Raw genomic sequence first — 12,779 nt, 5'->3', positions numbered from 1 at the left:
CGCTGAGATCAGCCTGCTTCTCCCACCCAGCTCAGGGTCCACACTGTTTCCACAAACATCACAACCACTGATGGCTCAGGGTGGCCGCAGGAAAGTGGGAAAGATGAATCCTTCACTTCCTTCTTAAGTCTGGTTGTTGAGGCTGGGAAGATATACTAGAGAACTAACTATGTCTTTGAAATCTGAGCTTTTCAGGGTAAGTGTTACATACACCAAGGCAGGCCAATTGAAGAATATTCCTCTGAAATATCTGGTTTATAAAATGTAGTCTACCTGTATAATTCCCCACTACAGAAAATAAAAAGATCTAAAATAATACCATAACAAAGATGTATTTTTAAACAGAAATGATATTTCCAGAAACAAAACTCTAAAGTAAATTTGAAGTTTCAGTGGTTTAGACAGTAAGACTTCCTAGACCTCCTTTCAATATATGAACTTTTATAGCTGAACAAAAATGAGGGCATCTTTCAGAATAAAAATCAAGACCTTTTTTGCAGGGATCCTGGGGAAAGGCTTTCCCTACAACACCAGTGATTTTCTATAGCTTCGTCTCTACTCTCAGAGGGACAAGTGCCTTAAATTAGGTACAGTACCACATCTACGCCAATTAAAATAAACAATTACTGGGAAACTTTTGTCAGCACAACCAAATACAGAATCCACATCAGTGGTCTCTTTAGGTTAACAGGAGATCTTCTGAGATTTATTAGGATCTTGGTTTTTTTACAATAAATCAACTTAGTAAGTGCTTCCTATGATTCCAAAAGGAGACTTTCCCAGAAAGGAAATTTGGAGGGGAGAGGGTGGTGTTATGTGTTTTAAAGTCTCTTTATTGATATATTAAAAAATTAAGACATAGCACTGGGAATATGATTTATTTCATTATATCTGTTTGTATTTAATGTAATTAAAAAATAAATGTTCTTTCCCAATGCTATTCACAACATCTTAAGAGAACTCTGCTGAGAGGTGTCTTCTACTTTAACTTAATGAGCATCTATTGAGCATCTAACACACATCAGGCACTGTATTAGGCTCTGGAGATTAAGCCATGAGCAAAACACAAAGAACACGCTGCAGAGACACCAAGGAGTTCTGGTTCGGTAGAGTTATGCCCAGGGTGTTACGAGAACAAAGAGGAAAGAAAAGGCCCACGGAAAGGTGACTGCTTGAAGAACCCATGAAAATTTCCTAGGTCAGACCTCAGGATTAATACTCTGAATAAAAGGAAAATAGGGTGTCAATACAGAGAGGTGTGCAGGAGCCTGAAAAACAGTCTGGCTGGCAAGGCAGGGGCACTGGTTGTGCAGGGCAGAAGGTGGGCAAATGGGGGCACGCAGGTCCAGATCACCAGGGGCCTCTGCCCCAGCCAAGAAATTCTAACTTCCCCTGGAGCACCGCAGGAGTCGCTGAATGCTTATTGTTCCTTTTCTCACTAGGTCAGTGCACTGGTAAGGAGACGATGTTAATGAGATGCAGGTTATGGGTATGACCCCTGCAAGGGCTAGTTAGTGTCAGAGAAAGGCCACCTTTGGAGACTATGCTGATTGATTCCTGCCAGAGACTCCCAAATGCCTGCTGCCAGAGATGCTCCACTCACCACCACTCCTCCCATTCAAAGCGTCCAACCCTCCAAGGCCCGAGAAAGTTCAGCCCCAGAAGCTTCTGTGAGACACAGGGGGTCTTAAATCGGGAGATCATTTGGGTGCACGATGCAGGAATGTGCTTGAATTCAGAGTTGAAGGAAGGACTGCAGGAAGCTTTGCTTGGGAGGAAGGGCCTCCTAAATTTGTCTGATGACACTTGGGGACAACATCTTCATCCTTTAAAGCATTTGTACCATTTTTTGGCTTTGGTAATTTTTTAAATTACATCTAATTTTAAAATAATAGTAAAGAAAAATGTTACCTATAAACCCACTGCCCCAAACCAATTATTTTTATTTTGCCTGTCTTCCGGTATCCTTATACATTTACATTCTGGAATTTTTTTTAAAAACAAAACAACAAAAAAACAATAACTCTCCTTGGAAAAGTGAGCAAATGTCCTGCATTTGAAAACCTCCCTAGGAGAAAGTGAACTGTTGGAGCCGCCCAGCGCAGTGCGGCAGTAGCCTAGCTCACTACACTGTAGCCCACGTCCTTTCAGTGGGACTTTTCTCCTGCCTCTTCCTTCTCTCCTCTCCTTTTTCAAGCCACCTAGAAACAGGCAAGACGTTTTATCCGGCAGGAAATAGAAATCTTAAATTCAGCTGACTCTATTACTTTACACTGTATTTGCTGGGAACAACACAAAGGAACTGCTTTTCTTTAAGGACATTTCAGCAACCGTCTTATTGCGTTACTGTGTATTGGAACTCTATTTGAAACTAAACTTCATGATCTCAAAGTGCAATATTCCTATGTGAGCTTGCACTGCATCTCTTTTTCCAGCCACCTTTGTCTTTGTCAAGGCTGAGCCTTCTCAACTTTCCTCTGGAAGGCTGTGGTCCTCCAGTCGTGGCTCCGCTACATTCTATGAGTAACGGGTAAAAGGGACGCTGAAGGCTGATGACAATGCTATGCAGAACAACAGCACAGACAGACTGGACACACTCATCATCACGCGGCATCATGTCACCTGAATAGCTGGAGATTTTCCTGGCCACAGAAACAATCTTGTTTTCAGTCTATTTTCATCCTAAAGTCTCTCTGAAGCCTTCACTATATTGCAGGTGGCTTCTGTGTTTTTTGCCAAACCCTTAGTTTTTATACTCCTCCTCCTCCCTCATCTATTTGGCAGCACGTCCTATAGAAAAACATCAGGGGCTGAACACTGCAGCCTCCTCCTCCATCAGGAGCAAGCCAGGTCCTGTTTTTTAGATTTTTTTTCCCCCAAAGGTAGATGTGATGAGAAAGTGAACAGAGCAAGCGTCTCTCCCAGGGCCCTGCTGTACTCAAGCTAGAAAAATACAGGAAGGGGCTATTGACATTATGTGACACCAGGTAGAAGAACTGCCATTGAGCAAGTTGTGAGTACCATGTGAAGGTTAAGGCGCACACATCACTGGCAGCTGCCCCTCCAAGGAGCAGATACATACTTAATGCCAGGTAACCTATTAACTAATATATGAGCTAAGGTGGTGCAAACTGAAATATTTTACTTATATATATATTAGTGAACAGTCAACAAAGTTCTACATGTTTTTAGAGTTTATCCAGACTTAAAGGCTTATAATGAAATGGGCCCTAGGCCAAAAAAGACTATAGTGCCTGAATGGCAGGCTTTGAAATATAAAACTAAGCTATCTCCATCACCATTCTCTAAGTCACCAGTGCTAAAAATAGAAATGGTTTGTAAAAACCTATCTTTTCTGTGTTTAAGTACTGAAAGATGGGATGGACTGTGGAAAAAAAAAGCAGTTCTTGCAAAGTGACATCACAAGCCAGTGCAGCCTTGAGATCCCACTTCCTGCCTCTAATCCCAGGAGCCCTTGGCCAGCTGGACAACGACCCACTTAGCACAGCAGGAGTCTGTGGGATCCAGGAATGATGTAGACACTGGCATCTCTATGCATAATGTTTATGAAATTCCGAGTCTCACCACTGCCTACAAAGTCTACAGAAAAATATCTTACCTTTATAGGCTGCAGCTTTGATTTATGAAGTCATTAGAGTGAGCTTCAGAGAGCTTCAAATTACTCTGCAATAGAAGGGCTATCATTTCCAAAGTGGAGTCTGCTTGTTTGTTAATGTCTTTTTACCCATTTATGAGCCGAAGGAAAAATTTCTCTTCCAGAGCCCCAGAACTTTCTGCAAGCAGCAGCTCCAGTGCCTGGGGCCCCAGGGCAGGGATGACTCAGTGATGACCCCTCAGCCCTCCAGTCTGTGGTCAGCCTGGTTGCCTTGGTAGAATTTTCTTCACTAACCAAGTAATTTAATGCCTGAGCTGTTTACAAACCGTTAACAAATAGCGCTCCCTCCTCCCCATTTCCATCCTCACTCCTCTTCATGACCCTGTATGAAAATCATAGCTAAAATGTGGAGAAAATGTAAGGAAGGTAGATTAATAATTTTCTTTTAATTTCCAGTGTTAGAAAAGTCAAAACCATACAAGTTATTGGCAAGAAAGCTTAAAGCCTAGAGCCTGAGATTTTAGTTTCTGTAACTCTTTTGTTAGTAAACTAAGCACACAATTTTGAGGCTTTTAGTTATCTTTTTTTTTTTAACTATGGTATAAACCTTCATGAAATCTCACTAAAGATATGCTTAACCAGGAGATAGCTTTTTGTATCTATTTTGTGATTTTATTTTTTCAGGGACAGAAAAGAAGGAACATGAATTCTTACAGTAAAGCAAAATGGGAAACTCTTTAAAGGTTCTTGTAGATAAAAGTGAATAATAAAAATCTAGTATTTTGGGGGAAAGGAAAAGAGAGAAGAAGGGTAAATGCTCACTTATATTAAAAAGCAAATTTTAGGATTTCTAGAATTTGGATATTTAAGATGTTTACCCAAAGCATGCCTCAAGTAGTATCAATGTCTTTGAACATTTCCCTTAAGATGCTCTCTAATCGTAAAAACAAATTTTTTAAAGATCACGTTTTTAAGCTGTCAAGTGATGCTTAAAAACATTTGATATATAATAACTATCATTTTTTTTAGTAACCTCCTCCTTTACAATAAAAAAAAGAACCTGAATTGTCAAGAATATCACTTTTATTCGGAAGTAGGGAAAACAAACTGTGCCCGAACTGACCGTGCTCACAACATTCCACTCGGTTCCTGATGCGCACGTGGACAGCCCCATCCCTGCATATGAAGGCAGGTTGAAGGCTTTGTGTATGAACACTCACCTAACTTTGACAATGTTCTCAAAAAGTAAATCAAGAATATAAAGGCAGGTTTTACATGTGAACCACCCAAGGTTAACAGTGGGGGCACGGGAGTGGCAGTGGCTGTGACATGTGGGCTCAGGGGCAAGAGGCCTTCATGAAGTGTCAAGGCTGAGCAGGGAGAGCGAGCCATCCACACGGAGGTGTTACTCAAGGTCCTGACACTGGTCTCCAAGACAGTGACTTGGGAGAAAGTGTAGAGCCAAGGGCAGGGCAAGAAGAGAAAGGGGAGGAAGAGATGCCAAGGGAATCTAGAAAGGGCCCAGAGGCCCACGGTCAGCATCAGTCAACACTCACAACCCAGAGTGGCTGAGGAAGGCAATTCATGAGGAACATACACCTGTGGCTCCTCAGCCAAGTCCTCCAAATGTCTGCTCTAGGGAGACCCTCATGGTGAGCGATCGGATCCACATCCCACAAGATGAAGGCATCTAGGGAAGCCCCGTGATTATCAGAAGTTAAGGAGGACTCCAAAGTCACAAAACCCACCCCTGACTAATCTTAGACTATCAAACAATACCCTGTTCTGGTAAGAGCTACAGGTATAAAAATAAGAATTACCATGGAGAGACAGGAAATGTTTCCCCTCTAATAAGAGAAGGCTGGTTCTGGCAAACAGATTTACTAATGCTCACCAAAGACTCTGGCTACGAATCCCAGCGGGAACTGTGAGGCAAACATGGTGAGGAACCAGGGGGCAGCGTAGAGGCTGGGGCCGATCTCGTGCTCCTCCAGGTGATTGTAGAGGTCTCTGTGGTAATCATGAAGCAACCTCGAGAGCTGGTACATCTGGATCTGCAGGAAGACGGCCACAAGGGCTGAGAATTAGGGATCTGCCACAGCAATAAAGTTATGCCTACTGCTCACAGGGTGGGTGTAAGAGAAGACTTACTAGAACTTTAAACATTCTATTTGGCTTGTGATCCACTGAGCTCAGCTACTAATTCATCCAACAAGTGCTTCCCAAGTGCCTGCTGGTGCCAGGCACTGGCTGGGTGTAGGCCCAGGATGCTAACGCTGGGTCTTCTACTGCCACTTCCTTTTTATTGTTCCCTTGTATTCCTCCACTAAGAAGATCTAAACATCTGTCTTGTGCAAACATTTCATAAATTCTCTTACAAATACACACTCTTTGCACAACTCAAGCCTGGAGGAATTAGAAATAAGAAGCCAGTCTCTTTACTAAGACTGAATTAGGGGCATCTTATGATTCCATAGGAATCCATTGTACATGTTCACTCAGCAAGTTCCCTCTGGACCCCTGAAATTACTCAATAGGCAGAAGCATAATTTCTTTTGGTGTATAATATATGGAATATCCAGATCCCTGGCAAGTTAAAACAAGAAGACAAGTGTGCATCTGAAGATGAAATAAAAAATTATTCCAACTAAAGTGGAACTCCAACTTCACAGAATGACATGATTCTGGCGGAAATCTCATGCCAGTTCCTAGTAGTGCCACCAAGAGTTACAGGCTCACAGAGGCCCGAGAGCCAGCCCAGATCTGAGCAGTGCCATGGCCTGAGCCTAAAGAAACAACAACCTACAGAGGGTCAGAATCCGCTAAGATCCACCAAGTTGGATATGTCCTATCTAAACTGAGAGAAAGAAAACAAAACCGTTTTCAGAAGCTCAGATAATATAATCCCATAAGCACCAGCTGTGGCTCTCCCGTATCGAAGACTGTCTAATCAACCAAAGGCACCACCCCAAAAGAGTTGTGTGTTACATAAATTATAGAAAACTCAAAAATTCCACTGCCTGGTGACCACTGTCTTTAAAGTTAATAAAGGGAATGTAGGAAGAACCTCACAGTACATGTGGAAAGTGTTATGTGGTCAAAATCTTTCAGTGAATGAGTTCCTTCTATGATATTTGCATTCACGTGGTCCATGTTCACAGGTCAAGGTGAAAAGATTTTGAATCACATAATTTGGTGCTCTCACAGCAAGTCCTTGGCTCTAATGTATTCCCTCCCAGGATACTCTCTAGAGCTCTGAAGGCATAGTATCTTACTGGTAGTAAATGAACATATCAACATGTGCTGCAACATTTAGGAATATTCCTGAAGCAGGATCCAGAGTTTTCCCTCTGACAGGCAGCAAGAGCAGCACGTGGTATTTGCAATACGCTACTGTGTTTGGTTTTCTCTGACAGAATTGTTCATTCAACAAATACTTATGGGGTGCCTACTTCAACCCACGCACTGTTTCAGAAACTAGGAACTCGGCTCCAAGACCCGTAAGATCCCTTCCCTCTCCTAAAGTTCACAGGCTATGAAAAATCAGAAAATAGACAGGGAGATGATTATGGAAACAAGATCATTTCTGGCAGTGGCTGTGTTGTGCAAAAGAAATCAGCCAGGATAACGTGACGCAGCGTGCCCAAGGTGGAAGTGGGGAACACAACATCAGGGTAGTCAGAATGAGCTTCTCCCAGGATGTGATATTTGAGCTGAACCTGAGATGACAAGGGTGGGGGTGAGGCAGAGGAAGAGCAGATGCAGAGGCTGGGAGGTGGGTCTGAGATCATCTGATGGCTGATGGGGGCAAGAGGGAAGGCCCTAGAGTCAGAGAGGCCTGGGTTTCCAGTCCAGCTCTGACACTTGCTAGCTGTGTGACTGGGCCCAATTTATAATCTCTTGGAGACTCAGTTTTCCAATCTACAAACTGAGACAATGAACAGTGTCTTCCTGTTATTAGAGGGAAGTGCAGATGAAGCGCTTGGAATAATGCCTAGCACAGAGTCCTTTATCAGCAGTGACAGCTATTACAATGTTACCTGACAGTGAAAAAGCTCCTGAGGCACATCTGGAGAGGGATAAGAAACATTCTTAGCATTTTGTTGTATTAAAGACATAAGGAACACTCTATACCTGTAAAATAATCATGTCTGGCCGATACTGTTTCCGCAGCCCCATGTCAAACATCAGAAACTTGAGCATTTTAAACGCCTCTTCCTCACTCATATGAAGAAGCAAAATGCCTGCTACAAAGCTGAGACCTTGGCAATATCCCACTTCCTGGTCTAGAAGTGAGTAGGCCTTCAAAATGTTGTAAAGCGATAGCTGTCCTGCTCCAAGCTGGGCAGAGAAGTATGGGTGTGTAGGAAAGGTTCGCCCTGTGAAAAGAATACATATTAGTTGTAATAATAAAAACAAAAAAAGAAAGCCTATTGAACCAGAAATCCAATGTGCTTCAGATTAAGCAGCAAAATCTTTAGAAGCTGGATCATAATATCAATCAGTCTTTGCCACTTCCTCTGCAAACAAAGTCCACCAGTTATTCCTGGAATAATGCTTTCAATTAAAAATCAGCAATTACTCATGGTTGTTTTATTTATTTTTTGGTGGAAGTACAGGTGAAAGTAATTACAACTACCTTCGGTCCTGCAAATAGCTGAACTTCAATCGAAAAAAGAAAACTGTTGGCCAGGTGTGGTGGCTCATGCCTGTAATCCCAGCACTTTCAGAGGCCTAGGCGGGAGGATCGCCTGAGGTCAGGAGTTCGAGACCAGCCTGCCCAACATGGCGAAACCCCATCGCTACTAAAAATAGAAAAAATTAGTCAGGCGTGATGGCGGGTGCCTGTAATCCCAGCTACTCGAGAGGCTGAGGCAGGAGAATTGCTTGAACCTGGGAGGCAGAGATGGCAGTGAGCTGAGATCATGCCACTGCACTCCAGCCTGGGAGACAAGAGAAAAACTCCATCTCCAAAAAAAAAAAAAAAGAAAAAAGAAAACTGTTAATCCTCTAGACATAACCCCTATTCTCAAGAGGAACACACACAGTTCTTCCTCCCCACTGCTGCACCCTGCACCCACCCCAATCCCAGCATCATCTAAATGCAGCTAAAAGGCCTCGCCTTACTACAAACACTCTCTGGATCTGCTTTTCCCAGACTACACATATTATGCCTGCAAATGCTTCATACCACATGCATATCTCTGTACTTTCAAACTATAGGCAGTGTTTTGAAACAGCCTGAGGAGCAGCAGGTGTTTTCTTTTCACAAAAGCTACCTTCCAAAAAGAGTTTAAAAAAAAAAAAAAAAAGCTCTCAACAACCTGATTATTTTCACAAAAAACTGTTATTCAAATAGGCTTAAAGGACTTCTTTTGTTCAGGAGGCTTTTGTAGCTGATACTTGTCAAGTTCCTCTTCCTCCTCCTCCGGAATGTGACTGATGGGAGTGCCTGTTTCCAGGGAGCAGAGAAGTACTTGAAACGATTAAGAGAAGAAACATCTGGAGCCAGGCAGCTGGCAGCCAGGGCCAAGCTTGGGCCCAGGCAAGAATTATGAACCTGCTTGGATCAGTGAAGGCAAAAGGTGCATCTAGGCCACACATTAATTGTTCACTGCAATTATTCGGTCTCAGCACAGGGAGGAACATATTTTCATGGGCTCTTCCTCAGCTTCCTAAGAAAGAATTTCATCAGTCCAGATGTGTTACCTGAACTTGACTCAAGAGGAAAGCTACGGTCTCCTAACCACTGTCCTGATTTCTCGTTCTGTATTCACTTCTTGCCTCCTGTATCTCTTCCCCCAATAAATCTCCCCCAGATATACCCTGCACAAGTCACCTTGCTGCTAGTAAGCAATCCATAGCTCCCCAGTGCTCAAAGAACAAATTCTCCACTCTGTTAGCCTGGAGCTCCGTGCACTCACCTCCTTACCCACCCTCCCAGCTTTATCTTCTACTCCAGCGCTTAGCCTGGGCACCAGAAGCAGGGGCTCCTGGGGTCTCTGACCCCTCTAGGTTGTGTGCAGGAGTGTGAGTGTGTGTGTGTGTGTGTGTGTGTGTGTGTGTGTTTGTAGAACAATGGGTAGCAGCACATGCAACTGAACTGGAATGTGACCCCCATGCAGGATGTAACAGTTTCTAGCACCCACATTAGAAAATAACAGGTGAAGTTAATTTTAATTAGATATTTTGTTACACCCAACATACACAAAATACTATCACTTCAACATAATCAATATAAAAATACTGAGACATTAGGCATTCTTTTTTCATGCCAAGTCTTTGAAATCCAGTGTGTTCTTTATACTGACAGCACGTCTCAATTTGGAGTAGCCACATCTCAAGTGCTTAACAGCGACATGTGGCTTCTGTACTGGGCAACACCAGTGTACTGGTTTCCTCATAGTCTCAAAAATATTCACAATCTCTTTCATTCCATTACCCTTGCCAGCTCAGCTTCCAAGAAGATGGAGCACTTCCCCACCTCTGCATTTCTGCTGATGCTCCTGTCCCATCCCGAATGGACCCCCTCCGTCTGGTATCAAACAGGTGCTGGTAGCAGAATATGCAGGAGTCATGTGGCATAAAGGAACACAGGGAAGGTTTAGTTATTCTGAATTTAATCTGTCAGTGTTATCGTTTTAGCTAATCAGATACCCTCTCATGTTAGCAAACTACCTCACACAGAAACCAGAGCCCATGCTAATTGACACCGCTTGTAGAGTGGCTATTTCTTATTTAAGCCTCACAACATTCCTAAGAGGGTGGGCCTAGCAGGGTGGGGAGTGACCTATGCTAATTGGCCACTCAAGAGTGGTCAGACGGTGGGGGCAGAGCTGGCTTCACGGGTGTGTGTTCTGTGCAGTCACACTGGCTCTGTGCTTAGAAGGACCTTGCACAAGGCTTCATGCTCTGTTGTCTCTGTCTTGAAATTCCTAATAATCTTTCAAGAAAGGGTTCTGCATTTTCATCTTGCAATAGGCCCTGCAAATTATGTACCAATTTAGGGGGAGGCAGCCCCCTAAGCAGCTTCCAGAAATAGCTATAGCCACCTTCCTCCCAGCCTTGCTACCGAGTGGTACGTTATGAGAAAGCAAACCTTGGGCCAAATTTTGCCAAACCAATGACCTTTATCAGCAAGCTGACAGGCAATAGGAACCACATAGAGCTTCTCACAGGCTCTGCACTCAAGCCTCCAACAAGCACTTCTCGAGAAAGGTTCAACCAGAGGAGGGCACCGTGGCAATCTAACGGCAGAGCCGGGCCACCCAGTCAGGTCACACAGATGGAGTGTGGGGACCCGCTCGACAGGCACTGGCCTCGAGTTCTGCTCCAGAGTCCCTGGAGCCAGGGTCTGGACGCCTCTCTAATCAACCACAGCCCTTGAACATCTTCCATTTCACTAACAAAAAGTTACATGTAGCGCCCCTTATGCTAAGAACAATTCTCTGATGTGCATTTATTTCAATGGCATTTGAAGTAAGTACAAAATGGCCTCTGGCACGTGAAGCTCAGAATGGACTACCTAGCTTCTCTGAACCTTAGCTTCCTCTTTTTAAAAAGGGACAGAACACATAGTTTGCAGAGTGGAGAGTACACGTACAATGCCTAATGCAAATGGTTGCTATGAATGGTGTTCAATAATGGGCAATAATCTTCGGATAGACCACACACATTATAAAAACCCAGTTTCCAAACAAGAGGACAAAAGGGCACACTTATGACCGTTCTGTAGCACAAATGCAAAATAAATTACATTTAAAGTAAAGGAACAACTTTGCAGAGCCATTACTCTATTAACTATAACACTGCACATAAGCTGGGAAATCTTGCTTTCTGACAGCCTTCCAGAGGCAAAGAAAAGTTTCGTCCAAGCAACTAATTTTCACAAAGTTTGGAATTCACAAGCAGGTAGAACTGAAAGCTGAATTCCAAATAATAATAATCACCACCACCACCTAGATTCAGCAAAACACCTGTACACCCCACACTTTCAAATCTCTTGTTATTACCCAAACTGGTCAAGGCTTCCAGGATGCAGTTTCAGAAACTGTCATTGATTTTCTTTATGCAGAAAATCTGTCCTGCATGAACCTGGCCGAGCTAAAACACATCTTCCAGTGTGTTCTATGAGACTCCCAAATGCAACTTCCTGTCCCACTGCACAGCAAGACAGGCCTCTGGGTTCACTACCAGGCTGGGGAACAGCTGTGAGTCTCTGGCCTTCAGCTCCTGATTAGCGGTTAAGCAGGACAACTGCACCCATCTGACTTTGTAACACAGTCCATGTTTTACACGAAATTCTATTGGGGGAGACACGGTTTTCCTATTTTACATTCTTCCAGGTCAATAGTTCTCAATGTTTGGTCAGCCTGAGGACCCCTGGAGGTCGCTGAGATCCTTTTAGGGGTCCATGAGGCCCTCCCCCTGCTTTTCCTACTATAGATCTGTGCAAGGTCAGCTTTTTCTTTATATGTTTCAAATAACAAGCAAAACAGAATGAATGAAGCAAATAAAATTCAGCGGATTCTATTAAATCAGACATTAAAGAGATTTTTTAAATGTAGAAACAATGTCACACTTCTAACTAATTTTATTTTGGAAAACAGTCATTTTTTAATAATTTTTTATATGTATGAGTTTATTATAGCTATGTAAAAATAAATACGAATCAAATAAATACTAATCTCAGTTTTAATTAATTGCTAATATAGTAAATATTGATAGGAATTATCCATGGAAACAGAAGCTCTTTGGGCTACTCGATAATTTTCAAAGTGAATGGCATCCTTCCATCAAAGTTTGGGAATGGCTGTTCTAGGCTAAGACGACAACTCACCCACATTCCTGAGTAAACACCAAGTAAAGAGGGAGAGGCAGGTCACGTGGGTAGAGAGTGGATGAGGGGGATTAAAAGCATTTCCTGGACAATCCACATTCGTATAATCCAGTGTTGAGCACTGTAGCCCTCCAGCTCCCATTTAGGAGGTACTAAGCTAGTGCTGATGGCATTCCACAAAGACCACCCATATGATGCGCACCTGCAGCAGTTGGCCGGAGCCGTGGGCAGAGCACCCCTGAGAACACACTCAGCCCCTCACACCCAACTCAAGGCACCTTAACTATGAGCAAAAGACTGTTTACTGTTTGTTGCATTTGTTCA

At 43.2% G+C, this 12,779-nt stretch overlaps 1 protein-coding gene across 8 annotated transcripts in view; it reads right to left on the bottom strand.

Moving 5' to 3' along the window:
• The window catches only part of TBC1D1 (TBC1 domain family member 1), a 248,435-nt gene that overhangs the window by 14,179 nt on the left and 221,477 nt on the right, over nucleotides 1-12,779 (bottom strand). For all 8 annotated transcript variants that reach the window (XM_008957560.7, XM_003832157.7, XM_008957562.6 and 5 more), the window contains 2 exons: nucleotides 7,751-7,995; nucleotides 5,511-5,670 (listed from right to left, as the gene is read on the bottom strand). In XM_008957560.7, the coding sequence (XP_008955808.1) occupies nucleotides 5,511-5,670; nucleotides 7,751-7,995 (405 nt within the window). The remainder of the gene's footprint in view (nucleotides 1-5,510; nucleotides 5,671-7,750; nucleotides 7,996-12,779) is intronic.

The sequence above is a fragment of the Pan paniscus genome, chromosome 3 (assembly GCF_029289425.2).
Source record: "Pan paniscus chromosome 3, NHGRI_mPanPan1-v2.0_pri, whole genome shotgun sequence".
NCBI lineage: Eukaryota > Metazoa > Chordata > Mammalia > Primates > Hominidae > Pan > Pan paniscus.
The sequence above is the reverse complement of the archived record's forward strand: the minus strand, read 5'-3'. Positions and strand labels throughout refer to the sequence as shown.